Here is a 21,254-nt window from a genome sequence, read left to right on the forward strand (position 1 = left end):
TAGACCAGATCCTGTACTGAAGTGAGAAAAATGCTACATAGGACATTAATAAAGGATTAATTGACAAAAGTGAAATATGGGCAGTAAATGGAATACAAGTGCCACATCACAGTTATATACTTCCTAAAGAGAATGTCCTTATTTCTTAAGGGATATAAACTGAAGTATCTAAAGGTAAAGAGGCATTATGTACTTATGTATGCAACTTACTCTCAGATTATTCCAGAAAAACCCTTGTCTTGTGTGTGGAGAGAACATGAGCACATGCAAATAGGGCAAAATGTGAGCAACAGGTGAATGGGGCATTCCATATTCTGTTCAAGCAACTTGTCTGTAAACCTCTGACATTACTTCCAAATAAAAAATACATTTTAAAATCCCCACCATTGCTCGTGTTTTCTTGCTTACTTCTAACTTGTCTGCCTCACACCAGTCCCCTTGATATTCGGTCCCTTTTCCCTGGGGTGACAGAGTGACACCGCCTATGACTCCCTCAGCCCCACTTCCATCCTTTAACCACCTTCTGCACTGCCCGTGTTTTGCTTTTTCCCTTGCTAATTCTGCTCTTATTTTCTCCCATCTTCTTTCCCCCTCTTTATGACCGTATCCTTTTTAATACTTCTCTCTTCATCATCATTTCCTTAAGATAAAGTCCTTCCCCTTCAGCAAATATAATACGGCAGGACACAGCTGAAGTTCTCGGGCTGGCAGCAACGGCCTGTGTGGGACTGTGCTGGCTGGAAGTGAGTTTGCGCCCACAGGGGAGAGAGATGACTAGCTCGGGTTTAGCCCCCTTGCCCATGTGACCTTGCCTTTCACACTAAAACAAGCCACATTTGAGATAGCGAACACATTAAAAAGCAGCTATTACACAGGAACACTGCGTGAGTAAGAATCAGGACAACAGGCTTAACTGCTGGTACAAATCCTTCCTCCCCTGCTGGGAAGACAGCCCCCAAGATGGTGTGTGAGGGCTAGTGACCAACTGTCAAAGCGTGACACTTCACCATAAAAGAAGAATTGGGTTCAAAGATATTATACTTACGCCTTTTCCGCCTTGAAAGACTTATCGCACGCTGGACAGTAAAGGCCATCATAAAGTTCTGCGTCCTCAGCCTCATCGCTATCTTTACCTATGAGAGAGGAAAGCCTACAGTAAGAATCCTGTTCCATCAGAACATACATCTAACACATATGAACAAGTTACAGCTCTTGAGCGAGGATCGAAAGTCACACACATATCAGAAACTAAAATTTGTGTACTTCCTCACCAAGAAAAAACAATGTTATCAGGATCTGGCCTTTTAAAAGCAGCACTGAACTATAAGGCAAGCCTTCCAAACAGATCACTTTTCCTTTCAAATTCTTTTTATAGGTCTACTTAGAAGGCAGCTCAAAAAATTCTTAGTCCTGGGTGTGAGCTAAGTTCAGAAGAAAATGGCTCTTTCATAGTTCTACCAGGAAGCAGTTTTTTCAACAAAGGTTTTTTAGTTTACCTCTTGAGCAAGATTTCATGTAACACATTTACAACCGTAAACGACTCACAAACGCTTAAATAAGCTTAGCTTATGACATTCCATCACTATTAGCAAGACAGGTCAGAGTTCCCACTGTGGTGCAGCAGGTTAAGAATCAGAGCAGCAGCATGGGTCCCTGCGAAGGCAAGGGTCTGATCCCCGGCCCGGTGCAGTGGTTTGAAGGATCTGGCATTGCTGCAGCTGTGGCATACATTGCAAATGAGGCTCAGGTTAGAGCCCTGGCCCAGGAACTTCCATATGCTGCAGGTATACCCATTAAAAAAAAAGAAAAGAAAAGGCCATAAAAGAGTATATTACATGAAAAGTTTAACATTGTCTTTACAGACTTTTATAAGCTTGAAGCTTTATTACAATGGAGTAATTACTATCAATAAGACTACAAAATCAAAGTTCAACTGAAAGTCTTTGCACAATACCATATTCTATCTTTATAAGAAATAAACAGAGTTCCCAGCATGGCGCAGCAGAAACGAATCCAATTAGGAACTATGAGGTTGTAGGTTCAATCCCTGGCCTTGCACAGTGCGTTAAGAGTCCGGCGTTACCGTCAGCTGTGGTGTAGCTCATAGACATAGCTTGGATCCCGTGTTGCTGTGGCTGTGGTGTAGGCTGGCAGCTGTAGCTCCATTTGACCCCTAGCCTGGGATCCTCCATATGCCACGGGTGAGGCCCTAAAAAGACAAAAAAAAAAAAAAAAGAAATACACAAGTAAAGGAATTGTCATTTCGGATTTACTATGGGATCAAAAAGATCTCAAAACAACAACAATGATAACAACAACAAAAGACAAAAAAAAAAAGATCTCAAGGTATTTCTTCTATATTCTACAGTTTGTTTTTTTGTAGGTAATGGTAATGTGATTCTGAAGGATATTCTCACTGAAATCATAAGTGATCAAAACACCTCCAATGTTTAGTATATTTTCCAATTATGTGTACGCTTTCAAAGAATTAACTAAAAAAAGCTGGATTTGAAGTAAAAATTTGGATCAAAAAATGTTCCCAGGCATATGCCAAAGCTTCTCAGTCTTAGTTTCTTCATCAGCAAAATGGAGATAATTATATGAGCAAAACCTGTATTTAAGAGATAGCGGGTGAGGATCGAGCAAGATCTTGTAATGGAAGTAGATTATAAATTGTGAAACTACATACTTATGCCACCTCACATTTATATAGTGCTTTATAACTCTCAAAGCACTTTCACACATAGTACTTCTACTTCATTAAGAAAACCTTTCATTTCCTAATCACTGGGACTAAAGAAAAGCCTGGCATTTTATCGTTTGAGCTCTTGGTCTGAAAAACCGCAGCTGTAGACTGGTAAAACTGATTAAACTATGTTTAGATCATTTCATTTCTCCTGGGATAGGCAGAGACAGGGACAATCGGGTATGCTGATGGCTACTCTCAACAACACCCAGTCCTCTCCTTTTCAGGTAGTCACATGCCTGTGCTCGAATAGGGGCAGGGAAAAAAGACCCACCTCAGACACCAAGAAGAGCCCCTCTACAAGTCAGAAATGAGACTATTCATATAGACCAGATAGATTCCTGTGCATCAGCTTCTCTGGAAAGAGTTGCTATTAAAACTTAACCTACTTGCTTAACTGCATTTTTAACAAAATAATCAGTTGCACCTGACAGTATGTCCACTGCTCAATATATTTATGCAGCCAAATAGTGTAAAACATGGTCTGAAAAGAGTCTGTTGATAAAACTGCTGCAATTATACTACTTTCACAGACTATCCTTGCTTGGCCAGGCCAAACTGTTTTTCATTTCAATCATCCACCATATTAAAAAACTGAGAGATGACAGACAAAAATCCAGATTTCCAGCCTCTTTTTTTTTGCCATTTCTTGGGCTCCTCCCATGGCATATGGAGGTTCCCAGGTTAGGGGTCGAATCGGAGCTGTAGCCACCAGCCTACGTCAGAGCCACAGCAACGTGGGATCCGAACCGTGTATGCAACCTACACCACAGGTCACCACAACACCAGATCCTTAACCCACTGAGCAAGGCCAGGGATGGAACCTGCAACCTCATGGTTCCTAGTCAGATTCGTTAACCACTGAGCCATGACGGGAACTCCCCAACCTCACTTTAAAAACAAACCAAACAAACATGAAATGGACCACAATCGGCTGGAACCCAGGTATTCTTGAGGTTCCCCCATTCCTTGCTGTCTCACACCTGAGCCCTCCATGGTACCTGTAAACACCCTGAGTGCACAACCCCTGTGCCCAAGACCATTTACTTCCCAGGGTTTCTTAATGAATGGAAGAAGTTACCGTCCTGTCCATCTCTGAGCTCCCGTTCTTCCGTTTCATCTTCACCTGATCCATCTCCAAACTCCTTTTCATACTGCGCCTCCATCTCCCTGAGTTCCTTCTCCAAATCGGCCACCGTCATCCAGCTCTGCTCTTTGTATTGCTCTGCCAGTCTAGACATACACAGCACAGTCTTTGCATTGGTTTTATTTACTTTGGAGGCTTAAAATCCATCCCTAGAGAGCTTCTTCCTCCCAAATTACCAGTGCTTACAAACTTGAAACCTGTGCTTGTTGTAATGCGCAAAATCTCTTAAATCTGTTTTCTGTTAATCGGTTGATTTTAATTGCTCCACTAGATAATGGGTTTCGAAATACATAACTCTTAGCAACTTATTAAAAGTCTTCAGGCAGTTTTAATTCATTAGTGTTAAGCAAAGTGCTAACTTTCCAAAGATGAGGTAGGGAGAATTTTCAAAAAGTGAATAGTTTTTTAATGAAATGTTATAATGCTCTGGGCACAATGCTTTTACAGTGACTCAAAACAACAAAACTTTAAAGGCATTAAGACGAACTAAATATTGAGGAGTAAACTGACAAAGCAGAGTATTGCATGGTGCTTGAAAGCAGGGCCCTGGACTGACTTTTGGGGTCCAATTCCCGCCTCTGGAATTTACTGATCATGTGATCTTGGGCCTCTCTGCCTCATTTCCTCAAAAGAGGGTGAAAACCAGAACTTGCATCATAAAGCTGTTGTGATGAAAGCACTTAGAACAGGGCCTTGTACAGAATAAGAATTCAATTAGCATTAGTTATCACTAAACATTACTAGAGTCTGTAAAGGGTCTCGAGAACAAAGGGATCCTGAAGGAAAACATCCAACTCAAAGGAAACATTTTTTCACAGTAGATGAAAAGACATGGTCCAACACCAGGATGTCGAGAAGGACGAAGCCAGGATGAGGAATGCACCACGCCAGGCATCCACTGATGCTTCCTGTGACCCGCACCTACATCTACAGGGTCCAGCCAGCACCACATACTTGGCCTGCTTGAGCTTCTGCTGCCGCCTCATGGCCTCGGCCTTCCTCGCCTTCTCTGCGTTCTGTTCTTCCACCAGTTTCCGATGGGCCTGCACTCTTCTATCTCTTTTGCGGATGAAAGCTACCAGCTGACGGACAAGCTCATTCTTCTCTTTCCTCGCTTTGTCTCGAATCTTTTTGTTCTCTTTCTCCATGGCTCGTTTCTCCCAGCGGTTTGAAGCTTGTCGGGTATCATATTCTTCTTTCCAAGCAAAGTTCTTCTGCGTGCAGAAACTCTGCCAGTAAGCATAGAAAGGATGGACTACCTAGTGACAAAGAAAAGAGGTACAATGCTAGTTTTTTTATTAGGAGTTTTTAAAGCAAGGCCGCCAATATTGCTGATGCAAAGTACCTAACTTCCTTTTTTCATATGTATAGCATTACTACTAATCAACAGAAAAGGCAGTCCTTTGAAGCCTTTGCAAAATCATTCTTCAGAATAAATTTGATGAGGAAATTAACAGAGTGGGACCATGATCAATAAACAGGGAAAACTAAAAGGAGGGGATGTGATCCGGAAGAAAAAGAGAGGAAGAGAGAAACAGGATAGGACCAAGGACTAGAACTCATTTTTTTTAAATAAAGAAGTGGGAGTTCCCATTGCGGCTCAGTGGTAACAAACCTAACTAGTATCCGTGAGGATACACGTTCAATCCCTGGCCTCGCTCAGTGGGTTAAGGATCCAGCACTGCCATGCGCTGTGGTGTAGGTCACAGACATGACTCGGATTCTGCATTGCTGTGGCTGTGGCGTAGGCCGGGGACTACAGCTCTGATTCAACCCCTAGCCTGGGAACCACTATATGCCACAGGTATGGCCCTAAAAAAAAACAATAAAGAAAGAAAGAGGAGTTCCTGTTGTGGCGCAGTGGTTGACGATTCCAACTAGGAACCATGAGGTTGCGGGTTCGATCCCTGGCCTTGCTTGGTGGGTTGAGGACCCGGCGTTGCCGTGAGCTATGGTGAAGGTTGCAGATACGGCTCGGATCTGGCGTTGCTGTGGCTGTGGCGTAGGCCAGCAGCAACAGCTCCGATTCGACCCCTAGCCTGGGAACTTCCATGTGCCTCGGAAGCAACCCTAGAAAAGGCAAAAAAAAAAAAAAAGAAAGAAAGAAGTGGGTACAAGGAACTATAGCCAATCTCCTGAGACAAACTATGATAAAATATAGAAAAAAGAGTTACGTATATGTATGACTGAATCACTTTACTGTACAGGTGAAACTGGTACGACAGTGTAAATCAACTATACTTCAATAACAAAATAATTAAAAAACAAAAAAATTAAATTAAAGAAGTGGGGGAATGACACACTGATAAACACTAATTACAAAATGGTGACGAATTTCAAATTTTTCTTTACCGTATCATAGTCACTCTGGGAGTCTCCAAAAGTTGGGAAATCCTCAACATCCTCTTCTAGAGCAGATTCTAGTTCTTCCTTTGCAATCATTTCAAAAACATTGCGATACACTGCATAAAAGCCCTAAAAAACAGTAACAGAAACACAAATTCTTCACCTTTTTGTAGTCTAATCACAGAATAAGTTTTTAAAATGTAACATGAACAACTTTAATGTTAAAGAACTAGAATCCCATGGAGTTCCCACTGTGGCTCGGCAGAAACAAAGCTGACTAGCATCCGTGAGGACACAGGTTCGATCCCTGGCCTTACCCAGTGGTTTAAGGATCTGGTGTTGTCATGAGCTGTGGTGTAGGTCACAGACGAGGCTTGGATCCTGCCTGTGTTGCAGGCCAGCAGCTATAGCTCTGATCTGACCCCTAGCCTGGGAACCTCTGTATGCTACGGATGCAGCCCTAAAAAGACAAAAAAAAAAAAAAGAATTAGAGACCCAAGCTCTGTCACTGCAAGTACATTTAGATTTCCAATGAAGCTTTCTATGTGCTGGCAGTTTAAATGTGATGGCAATGTTTTTCAGTTTTTCAAAATGAACATTGTTGTATTTTTTATTATAGAATAATTTTAAGAATTCTCTTTGTACCTAAGAGTCTTACTTAAGTGCCTGATAAGAAATTATCAGTGAGTTCATGTCATACCTTTTCATCATCTCCATAACCAGAGTAACAGGTCACAGTGAAGTAGTGAAGCAAATCTAAGCTGTCATCTTGATATTCTCCATCAAGCCCACCTTTAAGCAGAGCCTCTCTATGATTATCATACCTAAACAGAAAAGTTAGGAACATCAGTGAAGGCTGAATAAATAAAAATTCAAAAGGAGTCCTGACTCTGAAACAGTCAAAATGTAATTACTGTACATTTTCATGTAGCCAACCCCACAACCAAAATATTTGAATATCAACATAAAAAGACCTAATAATCTTGCACAGAACTGTTTATTAAAACTATGTTGGGGAGTTCCCGTCGTGGCGCAGTGGTTAACGAATCCGACTAGGAGCCATGAGGTTGCGGGTTCGGTCCCTGCCCTTGCTCAGTGGGTTAACGATCCGGCGTTGCCGTGAGCTGTGGTGTAGGTTGCAGACGCGGCTCGGATCCCGAGTTGCTGTGGCTCTGGCGTAGGCCGGTGGCTACAGCTCCGATTCAACCCCTAGCCTGGGAACCTCCATGTGCCGCGGGAGCGGCCCAAGAAGTAGCAATAACAACAACAACAACAAACAAACAAACAAACAAACAAACAAACAAACAAACACAAATAAAACTATGTTGGCAACTCCCAGTAACTTATAGGTGTGATATGGTACCAGCCCATATGAAGAGGGGGATTTAAAATTCAGCCCAGGAATTTCCCTGACTCTCCCAGAAAGGTAGCTGCACTTTCACAGGAAAGAAACTGTGCTAAGTAAGACATAGTGAATATAATCTGGTCCACAGACTAATTACACATTTGGGATCTGGGAACTCACCCACATGTACCAGAATCGCACTCTTCCAATGTCTATGTAAGCAATAGCAGCTTCACACACATACAATTACCCCTCATGATAACTCCATAAAGTTAGTTATCATCCTCGTTTGATATAACAGGAAACTGAAGCTCGGAAATATTAAATAACTTGTTGTCGACAATCATAAAGCCAATAAGCAGCAGAGCTAGAATTCAAAACAAGTCCTGCACTGGAAGGCCCACGAGTGCAGTACTGCCTCCAGGAGAGTTAAGAGGCAGGAGCTTTAAACAAAAAGATAAGGGAATCCTCAGGACAGGAAAGCAACCTCAGATCTAGAGAACAGGCTAGGCCAGAAGGAAGGCAGGAGAAAATTTCAAAATTTCCAGAAGCAGGCAAAAAGCATTTCTAAGGCCAGATTTCCAAATTCCTCAGAAAGAGAAAAATTTAGGATTCTCTGATTTTTATATACAAGACTATTTATTTATTTATTTGTCTTTTTGGTTTTTTAGGGCTGCAACTGTGGCATATGGAGGTTCCCAGGCTAGGGGTCTAATCAGAGCTGTTGCTGCTGGCCTACGCCAGAGCCACAGCAATGCCAGTTCCGAGCTGCATCTGCGACCTACACCACAGCTCACAGCAACGTCAGATCCTTAACCCACTAAGCGAGGCCAGGGATTGAACCTACAAGCTCATGTTTCCTAGTTGGATTTGTTTCCTCTGTGCCACGACTGGGACTCCAATATATACAAGACAATTTAATAAGAGTTTTCTTTACAGCCTCTCTTGACAGCCAGCCGTGCTGTATACTAACATGGGTGAACTGAACACCCACCTGCTCTTTGGAACAGCAAGATCTTGTACAGCTGTCAGGACTTAATACCGATTCCTTTGTAGGAAAAAGTTCATCGAGAACCTAGAAATCCAGAACTTCAAGTGTCGAAATTTTTGTTTGGAAATGGCATTAAATTATCAGGTCATCATTAGTTAAAGTATTGATCATGGATGTAGAGGTGTCACTCAATTTCTTCACATAAAGTAAGCAGTTCTCGGGAAAAGATTATAATTCTTGATGAAACCACTCAATCTGTCTTTTAAGGATAAGACAACATTCTTTTCTAACATCAGTAAATCTGTCAAACATTAAAGAGAACTTATTCAGTGAGTCACTTCAGAAGTATCAAAATTAAAACTAATACTGCCAAACTTTGTTTCATCCATAAAATCAGAGTTGGAATAATCATCTCGAAGGTTCCTTCCTACCCAAACCCTGCATTTTATATAACAGGTGACTGGCACTTCAGAACACACCCCAAACTGCTTAACATATTAAATTTTTTAAAAAATCTCTCCACTGGAGTTCCCGTCATGGCACAGTGGTTAACGAATCCGACTAAGAACCATGAGGTTGTGGGTTCGATCCCTGGCCTTGCTCAGTGGATTAAGAATCCAGCATTGCCATGAGCTGTGGTGTAGGTTGCAGACGCGGCCCGGATCTGGCGTCGCTGTGGGCGTAGGCCAGCAGCAACAGCTCCGATTCGACCCCTAGCCTGGGAACCTCCATACGCTGTGAGTGCGGCCCTAAAAGGACAAAAGACCAAAAAAAAAAAGGCACTGCAAGATTTCTGGTCCCATATGCTCTTCCAGAACCTTGCCACCTTCATCAACAGGCAGAATCTTATTTCTCTCCCCCTTGAATCTGGGCAGGACACGTGATGTTTCGACTGCTGGAATGTGGCAGAAGTGTCACCACGTGACTTTCGGGGCTGGGCCATAAAGGGTGATGTGCCTCCTGTCTGGCTTTCTCTCAGGATGCTTCTCTTAGAACCCAGCTACCATACTGTGAGGAAGCCCAGTCCACGTGGAGGGGACAGAAATATTTTGGCCAAAAGTTTCCACAAAGGTCTTCTGTAGGAGGCAGCACCAGCCTCCAGCCAATGAGTGGATGAGCCACCGGGTAATCCCCAACCCGTGCTGCTGTGGCTGTGGTAAGGGCCGGTGGCTACAGCTCCAATGAGACCCCTAGCCTGAGAACTTCCATATGCCACGGGAGCGGCCCTAGAAATGGCAAAAAGACAAAAAAAAAAAAAAAAAAAAAGCAAACAAAAAAACCTCTCCACTGACCACCATTCCCCACAAGATAGACCAGGAGGCCAGCGCCATGCTTACCATGCTCTCTCCTGAGGGTCACTCAACACGTCATACGCTGCCTGGATTAGTTTAAATTGTTCAGCTGCTTCTGCGGCATTATCCAGATTTTTATCTGTTAAAATAAAGGCACAGAAATTCAGTCATCAGAAAGTAGAGGACAGGGAGTTCCCATTGTGGCCCAGCAGAAAAGAACTGGACTAGTATTCATGAGAATGTGGGTTCGATCCCTGGCCTCGCTCAGTGGGTTAAGGATCCCGCGTTGCTCTAGCTGCAGTGTAGGCCAGCACTGCAGCTCTGATTTGACCCCTAGCCTGGGAATATCCATATGCCGTGGGTTCGGCCCTAAAAAGCCAAAAAAAAAAGTAGAGGACAGAATCTACAAGGGACCTCTTCCATCACAAATGCCATAAATAGATGAGTGTACAAAATGAAGAAAAACAACTAGGGAAAAGTAGAGAAAACGGATGGTAGCTGATAATCAGGACCTGTTACGAGTGTCAACCTGAGTGGACATTTCATGCTTTTCTCTAAATCTCAGTGCTCCACTGAACACTCAATCTGGATATCCACAAACAGAAACCCCGAGTAGTACACATTTTCATTTTAGAAGGAACAAAATATATACATCAAATCAGTTATAGAAAGGCTGTTACTACTTAGTGCTAGATTATGTTTAATCTGTCCTTACTACTGTCCTTAAGGTTATCAACATATAGCAAAATAAAGCTCATAAGTTTTAAAAAATATATCCTGACCACTTACTTTTCCCTCAGCTGTGCCTTCTTAACCAAGGAGTTCAGAAAGCATCTTTGCCTCAGGGCAGCGGCCAGCTTCCAAGATGCCCCCGAAGGACCCGCACCTCCTGGCATTCACACCCTTGTGTTGTCCCCTCCCACGTCACCGGGGTGGGTCTGTGCGACCGAAAGCAGGCGGCAGAAGTAATGATGGGACAGGACCCTGCTTCCAAGATTAGATTATGAAAGACTGCAGTTTCCACCTTGGGCGTTCACTCTCTTGGATCATCCTGGGAGAAGCTAGCTGCCACAGCATGAGGACACTCTGGTGGCCTATGAGAAGCCCATATGAGGAAGATGGAGCCCTCCAGCCCACAGAAAGTGGGTTTTCCCAGACAGCGATGATTCAAGCTCGTGAGAAACCTTGAGCCAAACCACCCAGCTCCACCATTCTGATTCCAATCCCCAGAGACTGTGAATCCACAGCATGAATTTACTGACTCTTTGTTTTAAGCCCTCAGTTTTGGTAATTTGTTATACAGCCATAGATGACTAATTCACTCAAAAAGCGAGGCTTTTTGAATCTACCATGGAGTACATCAATGTTCTTTAAACTAAAACTCAATACCTGCCTTCTAAGAAAAAAATATAACAGAAGTCTCAAAACAAGGCCCTCAAGGGCTCCTACCTCTGCTTATCAGTTATCATTACACAGCCCCAAGCTCTTCAAGCAGACTTCTGCTCAACAAGTGACAGTGACAACACTTTATCAAGTAATTTGCCATAGCTCTTTTTTGCTAAGATGCTTCGCCACAAAAAGCTTTAGATATTATTTTAGAATCATGGTCCCTTGTAATTGAAAAAAGTAAAAAACAAAAACTCCATCACAGGAGCCTAGCGGTCGGAGAAGTAATAGATGCCAGGTCTAGTCCCCCCTCCTCGGAGCAGTCCATCTGAAGAAAACTAATGGTCATCTCCCAGCCTGCCTCTCCTCTGGACGAATCTCTCATTTCTTACAGCACACCGTAATATCTCTACTGCAAACACTGCAAACGCAGGCAAAGACAGAGGGACGATCAAGGAGCCATCCATTAATTCCTTAACATTCTACCTTAATCACTCTAATTACATTAGCTTTTAGCAACAATAGCACATTGTCATACTGAATTTATGGCTGACAAAGGTTCAAATATTTTTCACATTGATTACTGACAAGCCAACTGATAACTGTATAACATTTTTTTTAACTCAAATATAGCACTTAGTCCATTCTGTGGCAGACACTAAAGATTATCCAACACCTCTCCCTCCTTTTTCTCTTGCAGCCTTTACTGTGGAGGATGCGTAAGCTAAAATACTTGCTTATTTTTTAGCAGCCTCCCTTGCTGCTAGGAATGTGACAAAGTTCTGACTAATGAGATGAAAACAGAAGTCTATCAGTGTATTTCTTTCCTCTCTCTTCTTGTCTTATACATGCACATTACAGCCATTGGAGACCATCAAGAGATTCACAGTGACATGACTTAGCCACTGAATAATGCCAGCAGGCACCTCCCTCCAAGCCTTCTGTGGTAAGAAAAATAAATTCTTTTTTTTTTTTTTTTTTCTTTTCATGGCTGCATCTGCGGCATGTGGAAGTCTCCAGGCTGGGGGCTGAATTGGAGCCACAGTTGCTGGCCTATGCCACAGCCACAGCAACGCCAGATCTGAGCTGCATCTGCGACCTATGCTGCAGCTTGTGGCAATGCCAGACACTTAACCCACTGAGCAAGCTAGGGATCGAACCTGCATCCTCACAGAGGCTACGTTGGGTTCTTAACTTGCTGGGCCGCAACGGAAACTCCTTTGAGAAAAATAAATTTTTAACTTACTTAAGCTAGGTTTGTGGCCAGGTTTTCTGTTATTTCCAATGAGCATTATCAAATTCCATCTTATTGTGGCCCTGTTGTGAGTGGGTTCTAAATACAGGACACTGAGTATCCTGTTGTAATTACGTATTTTAGATTTTTATTACTGCTCTGTGACAAATATTACTAGCTGCCTGATATCCATTCTCCTCTTCTTAACAAAACCCTGATTTTGTTCACAATGGTAACCTACCCAGTTAAAAAATTCACCTCCCCAGACTTTGCTGATGTTGGAGTCATCAGGTGACCCAGATATAAACACAAGTCTAAGTGAGGCCTCCCAGGAGAAGTATTGTTTTTCCTGATGAAAGGGATGGGCCTGGGTGGAACTCACCTTGTGCCCCTAACTCACCCCATGTCCTGCCCAAAGCCAGATTATACTGCCTGCAGGTGGATTATGAGGATTGAGGCAGAGACTGCCAGTTCATCCCCTTCTTTCAGTAACAACAGAATCTTGATTTTATGGGGGCACCTAATTCCTACATAAAGACTCAGTTACCAGTCTCCCTTTCAGCTTGACATGAACATGTGACTAAGTGCTGGTCGATAAAATCTATAGAAGTATTCTTTTAAGACTGTTCCTTGAAAGGCAACCAGCACACACTGCTTTATCCTTTCCTACTCTGCACTCTGCCTGGGATTCCCCAGCTGCCACTTCAGATGATGAGCAAGGCCCCACGTGACAGTTGCTAAGCAGAGTTCAAGGACCTCATGGAGGAGCTGCTACATTGGGGCTCGCCTGCCTCTCTCTGCACCTCCACATGAGAGGAATGAGCTTCTCTGAGGCCTAACTGCTCACAATGGATGCAAAGACTCAAGCCTTACGTCAGGATGGTGGAGCAGGTCTTTGATGGCTTCATCAAGCAGCTGGAGCTACCAACATGGGCCACCTCTGGATTTCTTGTTACATGAGAAAAATGAAATGACTGCTTGGTTTGACAATGACTGCCAGCCTCCTGTCACACACAGGCGAACACAATCCTGATACCTGTCGCCTTCAAGGTGATAGTCCAGCTCACGATTTCTACGTCTTCATCCAATTATTTATAACATTTTTGTCAGATAAACAAAAAAGGCACAGTTCAAATCAGAGCAGAATGGCAGAAAAAGCCAGCCACTAAATCTTCTGACATGAGACAAAAAGGTGACTGTCTGGGGAAGAAGGTGGGTGGTTCTTCTTCACCTTTTAATCTGTTCTGTACTTTGTTGTCCTGTTTCTTCCCACCCCCTTCTTTCCTCCTTCAAAGAAGTCTGGTGAGAGCTAAAGCTTTTAAACACAAAACCCCTCAATGTGCCATCTGAAAGTAAGATCTAACTGCTTACTGAAGCTTCCTTCTTAAATAATATTTTCAACCTGTCATATAGCTTTATATTTCACTTAAATACATCTATAGCTGGTTGACTAGGAGGTTGAACTGAGATCTAAAAGCATGACTGTGCTAAGTTAAAAAGCATCATAAAAATGGAAAGTTCACCTTAATTATTAGCCAAATACAAATGCCACAGGTATTGCAAATCTAGTCATTGAAGTTTAAAAGGTATTCTCACGCTATCCTTTGTGATTTTCTTTTGATCCACTCATGCCCTCTTCCACTTTCTCCCCAATGTTTTTACAGTACCTTCAAGAACTCCTGGATCGCCTTTTAACCACGGCCTTGACTGAGGCCAGGCTCCCTGAGAACACCACTTCCCTGCAGCCCAGCTCTCACATGGCAGGTCTGCTGGTGGAGCTGGCAGCCTCCTGGTCCCTGGTCCCCTCCTCACCCCTGAGTACAAACCAGCATTCCTTCGAGATTCAGACCATTTGGCCATCCCTCATTCTTCCCTTCCTTCTCACTGTCTTTTCACCTCCCAACCACTCCCCCTACTGTGAATTTCGGCACATGATTCAGTCTCCACCAGGAGGACTTAGCATCATCCTGGTCACGTCAGTGTCTAGACCTTCTGGTCTCCCTACGTCCAGCCTGGCCTCTCCAATTCATTCTCCCCACTATAGCCAGAAAGACACCTGAAAAACACAAACCAATCTTTTCCCCTGCTTTCAACTCTCCAATGGCTTCCCAATGCACCTAGGTTAAAATCCAATCTACATGATCCAGTTTACCACAGCCTTCAGGACCTGGCCTCTAAAACTATCACATGATCTAGCAATCCCACTCCAGGGCATGTATCGGGACAAAACTTTCATTCAAAAAGATACATGCAAGTCTATGTTCACTGCAGCACTAGTCACAATAGCCAAGACACAGAAACAACCAAGATGTCCATTAATGGATGAACGGGTTAAGAAGATGTGGTACATATACACATGGAATACCACTCAGCCATAAAAAAAGAACAAAATGATGCCATCTGCAGCAACATATATTCAACTAGAGAGTCTCATTCTGAGTGAAGTAAGTCAGAAAGAGAAAGACAGGGAGTTCCCATTGTGCCTCAGCAGGTTACGAACCTAACTAGTATCCATGAGGTCCCTGAGGATGTGAGTTCGATCCCTGGCTCTGCTCAGTGGGTTGCAGATCGATCCAGCATTGCCAAGAGCTGTGGTGTAGGTCACAGACATGGCTCAGATCCCGTGTGGCTGTGGCTGTGGTGTAGGTCAGTAGCTGCAGCTCCGATTCATCCCCTAGCTTGGGAACCTCCATATGCTGTGGGTAGAGTCCCAAAAAAGCAAAAAAAAAAAAAAGTAAGAAAGAGAAAGACAGATACCGTATGATATAACTCATATGTGGAATCTAAAATATGGCACAAATGATCCTATCTACAGAAACAAATCATGGACAGGGAGGGCAGACTTGTGGTTGCCAAGGGGGAGGGGGCGAGTGGGGTGGATGGGGAGAGTTTGAGGTTAGTAGATGCAAACTATTACATTTGGAATAGATAAGCAATGGGGTCCTACTGTAGAGCACAGGGAACTATGTCCAATCTCTTGGGCTAGAACATGATGGAAGATGGTATGAGAAAAAGAATGTAAAAAAAAAAAAATACACACATACACGTATATATATATGACCGGGTCACTACGCTGTACAGCAGAAATTGACACAACACTGTAAATCAACTATACTTTAAAAAAAAAAAAAAAAGACCTGGCCCTTGCTCACCTAGCTAGGCTCACCTCTTTCCCTTCCTGGACTCTGCCATGATCTCCTTTGCCTCCCACCTCCTATATTCCCTAACTTCCCGCTTTAGGTCTCGACCTAGATGTTACTTCTGCAGGGACACACGTCTATCGCACCCACACAAAAACCCAGTCCAGGATGCTACATGTGCTCATAAGCACCTTGTATTTGCCCTCATACCACCCTTACCTCACTGGATTGAAACTGCCTGTTTTCTTGTATCTCCCAGAGGACAGCAGGGCCAGGGCAGGGACCACTCCCATCTCATTCCACAGCAAGGTGTTCAGGGACCAGTCATCAGGTGAATTACTGAAAGCCTGGTTTTCACAAGGAGGGACCCCACCAGGCAGGACTGTTGACCCTACTGGAAATTATTTTCAGGTCCTCGATAAAGGAAATAAAGGTAACCTCTTATATAACAGAGAAAACAGGCAGCCTCTCTATCTGAAAGTCTTTGAAGCACAGCCCAGATGTCAACCTTGGAAACATCTAACAACACAGTACCTTGCACAGAGAATGAATTAAACATTTGCTGAGTGACAGACTTAACAAATTAATGAACCAGCAAGGCAAAGTGTGTCAAAATCATGTGTCTCCTGAGAGAATATTTATCCTTTATATGTATAGCCATCTTCAAACCAAGATATTTAGGATGCTATGAATTCTGATAACATCAAAAAAAAGATACATTTAGTTCCTAACACGTTTATTTCAAAGTTGTTAACTGATACTTTAGTAACATTTGCATGCTTCCTTTCTACCTTGTATAATTTCCAACTAATCCCCAAATCTGATAACTTTTCTTTCACAACATTTCTTCAACCTGGGTCTTACCCCTCCCACTGACCCCAGGGCCCAGACGTGCCCAGGGTGGACTCTACCTCTCTGTCTCTGCCCTTCTTAAATCTACTAAGCTGCCTGGAGAGTACCTTCCCAAGGCATCTCAATAAAACCAGTCTCAACTCTCCATTACTGGAAAAGCAAATTTCAGTCCTTAGTCTAAACGTTCAAAGCCCTTTATAATCTAATCTCCAACAACTCCTCAAAACACATTTTAATACTGTCATCAAAATTATATATGCATTTGGCCACAAGCATTAATCCTCTTTCTCACCCTTTCCCACCCAGAGAGTCAAGGAATTCCTAACTTGATTTCTAAAGATAGCCCTTATTACTCTAACAATATGCTCCTACACTATTTTTGGATTTATTAATTTTGCATATAGCTAATGACTTCCTCCTGTAATGAACATTAACTTCTTTACCTCTTCGCTTCCAATATACATCAGATTTTGTTAGTTCTTCTGCTGGTAATCATTACAACTGTAAGCAACACATCCACACCTTTATTCCCTAACCCATCAACCATACCCATGACCTTCTGACTCTGGGTCCTGAGCCCTTCAGCTCTTCTCTCAACTATATTTTCAGTCTTCCAATAAACACGGCCTCAGTCCCCTGGACCATCTCTTGTCCACCAAAGCGCTCTTTCCCACACTGTTATATTCATTTCTCCCAATCCCATTCCTCTAGGATCTGCTAAAGTCCATGCTCATTTGCCAAGGTGAAGCCTCCCTGATTCTCAGTACACAGTGAAAATTCCCTCCCCTGAACTCTTGGGGCATTTATTAGTTGTTCTATTAACTCAACTACCAATTATATAGATGGCACTATTTTGTTTGCACCCGTATTTAACTTTTCCTGTGCGCATAAGGCAAATTTTCCAAGCAAGGCTCTGAGGTCTCCGTTTTAGCATTTCAAGAGACTAAACATGATTACAGATCAGTGCTAATATGAAAGCCTCCTATGAACCTCAAAAAGCTGAGATAACAAATACTGTCTTAGTCACCCTGTCTAGAAGATAGGATTATTTCACAAAAGTCACAGAAGCCTGGACTACAACCAAATAAAACATCCAAAGAAAGCACACTTCTAAATCAACATGTAAACTTCAACTCTTAAACTTTAGCTCTTAAACTTAAAACTCTTAATCTGCAGAACACCCGAAGTGAAGTACAGGCTCACTCGGCCTACCGAAAGGAAAAAAAAAAAAAGTATAGCTATTTAAAGACATTTTACTAGCTGCTTTGTCTTAATTACACTTAAGTAGTTGGGATTCCCTGATGAAGTTAAGGGCAGCCGAGGAGAAGCCTAGGGAAACTCAGGGGACTCCAGCAAGGGTCAAGCCTGAAGCAGGACTGGGTTAACAGCTTGTGACTCCTCGCTCGGAGCCATCTGCGAAGCGAGGATGCGAGGAGCAGGTGAAGTCGTTAGGATGTTATCTTTCCCCACCAATGGCCAGGCGGGATCCGGGGGCGTCTGGGAGGGATGGGGTGCTCAGGGCTCCAGTGAAGCCTGGGGGAACCGGGGGAGAAGGGCTGCGCAGGCCGAGGGGCAGAGGACGCTCATCACCAGGACTGCGCAGGGGCTACCTGGCCGGGTGCCGGGCGAGGCAAGGATTTCCAGGGCGAGGGGAGTTACAAAGAGGATAGGTCGGGCACAGCCAAGTTCCCCGAGTTACGCCGGGGAGAGGGGTGCGAAAGGTCGCTAAGGTCGAGGCTTTTGCGAGGGGCCGCAGCGGTTGCGGAGTAGTTACCCGGGTGCCATTTCAGGGCCAGCTTCCGATAGGCCTTCTTGAGCTCCTCCTCACTGGCGTCGCGCCGCACCCCCAGTGCCTCGTAGTGACACTTCATCGCCGGTCCCGGCGCGGGGCTCGGGCCGGGGCCCGGGGCTGTGCCAGGACCCGGGCCGAAGTGGTGGTGGCGGCGCTGGTGGTCTTCTTCGGCGGGAGCCCGGCGCCCGCACCGGGCCAGCCAGCGAGCGCGGCGGCAGCGACGGCGGCGCGGGGCGACGGCGGCGCGCGGCGGCGAAAGGCGGCGCGGGTTGCGGCACGCGGGAGCGCGGAGGGGGCGGCGCCGGCGACCGCGACTCCGCATGGGCGGGGGGCGGGCTCTGCGCCGGAAATAGCCGCGCGGGGAGGGAGGCGGGGCCGTGGGAGAGGAGGAGGGGCCGGGGCGAGGGCCGCGGGAGGAGGGAGGCGGGAGGCGGAGTCGCAGCGGAAGGAGGTAGGGCCATGGGTGGTGTCATTGTGAGGGGAACAGACGTCAGCCAGGGTGAGTGACACTAACTTGGCAGCCGACCTGAGAGCTGAGACGGGTGGGATAAGATTGTGGAAAACATCTTGTAGTTTCTGAAGATAAATTCTCAACTTGAGCCCTGCTTTTACAAATGAGGAAACTCAGGCTTGAAGTAGCCAAGTGGTTTGCCGAAGCCTCCCCAGCTAATCAGACAGCAGTCGGTTGGATGGAAACCAGGTTTTTTAACTATCTTCGGTTTGAGATCTGTAATATTGCTTATCGTGACCAATATGCATAAGAAGTAACAGTAAATAAGATGACTTAAACTGAAACAATTTAGAGGGAAGCATCCACACGTTTTAAAATAACAGTACTGTTTTACCACCAATTTGAATGAAATTGTGTTGGCCCATCCGTCACTCTTTAATCCTAACTTTCTGGCCTCAACATACATTTCCAAGGTTAGTTAGGGTTAAGAATGCAGTTAAGGGATAGTACTTATCCAGTAGGTTTTGGTTGATCTGATACACTGTATTATGTAAGATCTGTATAACTGTTCCAATTTGATATGGTGCCAAAATAGTATCCTGTCATTAAGATGCCTCCATACACCAATATATTTCACTGTACTGTAGAATGTTTACACATACCAGTTGTTAGGTGTAGGTTATATTTGTCAACCTCATGATTAGAGACAAGGGTTGGCTCTGCTGCTGACAAGTATCTATTGTTCAGGGTGGAGGTACCCAGAGTTTAGGAAGGTTGTCCCTTTCTTCCCTAACACCCTGCCTCCTGCACAAAGCACACCAACTCTGAACCTCATTAAGTTTCTAGGCACACCACTGTCCAACCAACTCACTACTCAAAATTCATACACTGGCCTCTTATGTATACTATATGGACTTGGCTTGTAAGCTGGTAATAGGTGGGGATTGAGAAATTTGAGGGCAAGAAAAAACAAGATCTTTCGTCATCTGAGAACAGAATTGGACAAAAAGTGAAAAAAGAAAGGACTTCTTCCTCCAACTCCATCTGGATTTGCTATCTCTGAGTCACTGGCCTTTTTCCTCCTGAGTTAAGAGGGATCTATTTTTGCCTATAATCTTTTATCAAATTTTTTTTTTTTTTTTACTGCCACACCCAAAGCATATGTAAGTCCCCAGGAGCTGTAGCTGTCAGCCTAGCCACAGCCACAGCAACATGGGATCTGAGCCGTGGCTGCAACTTACACCACAGCTTGTGGCAATGCCAGATCCTTAACCCACTGATTGAGGCCAGGGTTCGAATCCACATCCTCATGGATACTAGCCAGTTTCCTTACTGCTAAGCCACAACATGAACTCCATACTGCATGAAATTTTAAAGACAATTAGACTGGACATAAATACCAGTCTAAAGGAAGATCTTTATTAAACAGGTTTAATTCCACATGAACATGGACCTGAACATGGGATGAGGAATTCACATTCAAATGAGGCATTCATATAAATAACTATTAAAGAGAAATAACTGGGCACAGGAAAATCTCTCTACATGGAAACTAATAAAATCAAGTTGGAAGTTCCACTAAAACTCCTCACATTCAAAAAACATTAACTTTGTGTTTTCAAACTCACAACTTGATACAATTCATGTTTATAACCTATAATTAAGATGTGTTTAAAAATGAATCCTGAATACAACTGTCTTTTCATCCTATATCCCATTGCTTAAATAAATCTTTTTCTCCTCTGCACTTAACCAGCTTGCTCTTTGTTAGTCACATATAAGTATTTCAAGTCAATGTGACTTGAATTACCTAATTTAAACTTCAAGACAAGTAACCTTACAATTTCAATATAAAGTAACCTAATTGTATATTCAAGGTCTTTCTTAACAGAAAACTAAGAAAAAATAAAATGGAAAAACTAATCAATCTGCCTACAGATAGATCTAAATAAAGACCAAATTAAACGCAAGTGACAAACTAGAAAAGCTGTCTAGAAAAATCTTACTACATAAAAGAGCTCTTACAAATTCATGACTACCAACAAAAACAAGATTAGTTACAAAAGAAAAGCAATTACCAGGCCCCAAAAACAGTATTCCTTCTTTTTCTTTCAAATTGACAAAGATTATCTCACCATTAACAAGGGCAGCATTAGGGAACAATCAAAAATCAAAATGTCTTAATGTCCTTAACTTTTCCCCTGAGTTCTATTTGTAGGAAACCACAAGTACTGCACAAAATAGTATATATAGAAATGTTTGTTGTAAGCACTCGAGAAAGTAAGATAAAACTGAAATATTCAAACATCCAACAATAAGGGACTAAATGGATAGCTGTCAGAGTGTAATACTGTGTAATTACTAATCATGTTACAAAGACTTGGGAAAATGATTAACATGAAGTACAAATAAGTGGGGTAAAAAAATACCACATGCATGACCCAACCCCGTCCCTGGCCATTTGCACCTACAATCTTTTTCCCTGATACTAAACTACCTCCAGGGTGGTAAACCCGGTACTCTCTTTGCTTC

At 43.5% G+C, this 21,254-nt stretch overlaps 1 protein-coding gene across 1 annotated transcript in view; it reads right to left on the bottom strand.

Moving 5' to 3' along the window:
* The window catches only part of DNAJC21 (DnaJ heat shock protein family (Hsp40) member C21), a 28,545-nt gene extending 9,992 nt beyond the window's left edge, over nt 1–18,553 (bottom strand). Inside the window, exons 1-7 of the mRNA XM_047767284.1 lie at nt 18,254–18,553; nt 9,913–10,006; nt 6,940–7,063; nt 6,246–6,368; nt 4,848–5,152; nt 3,828–3,979; nt 1,046–1,133 (exon numbers count right to left, since the gene is read on the bottom strand). Of these exons, the coding sequence (XP_047623240.1) occupies nt 1,046–1,133; nt 3,828–3,979; nt 4,848–5,152; nt 6,246–6,368; nt 6,940–7,063; nt 9,913–10,006; nt 18,254–18,350 (983 nt within the window). The 5' untranslated portion in view covers nt 18,351–18,553. The remainder of the gene's footprint in view (nt 1–1,045; nt 1,134–3,827; nt 3,980–4,847; nt 5,153–6,245; nt 6,369–6,939; nt 7,064–9,912; nt 10,007–18,253) is intronic.
* Nucleotides 18,554–21,254: the final 2,701 nt, after the last annotated feature.

Source organism: Phacochoerus africanus, chromosome 1 (assembly GCF_016906955.1).
Source record: "Phacochoerus africanus isolate WHEZ1 chromosome 1, ROS_Pafr_v1, whole genome shotgun sequence".
Taxonomy (NCBI): Eukaryota; Metazoa; Chordata; class Mammalia; order Artiodactyla; family Suidae; genus Phacochoerus; species Phacochoerus africanus.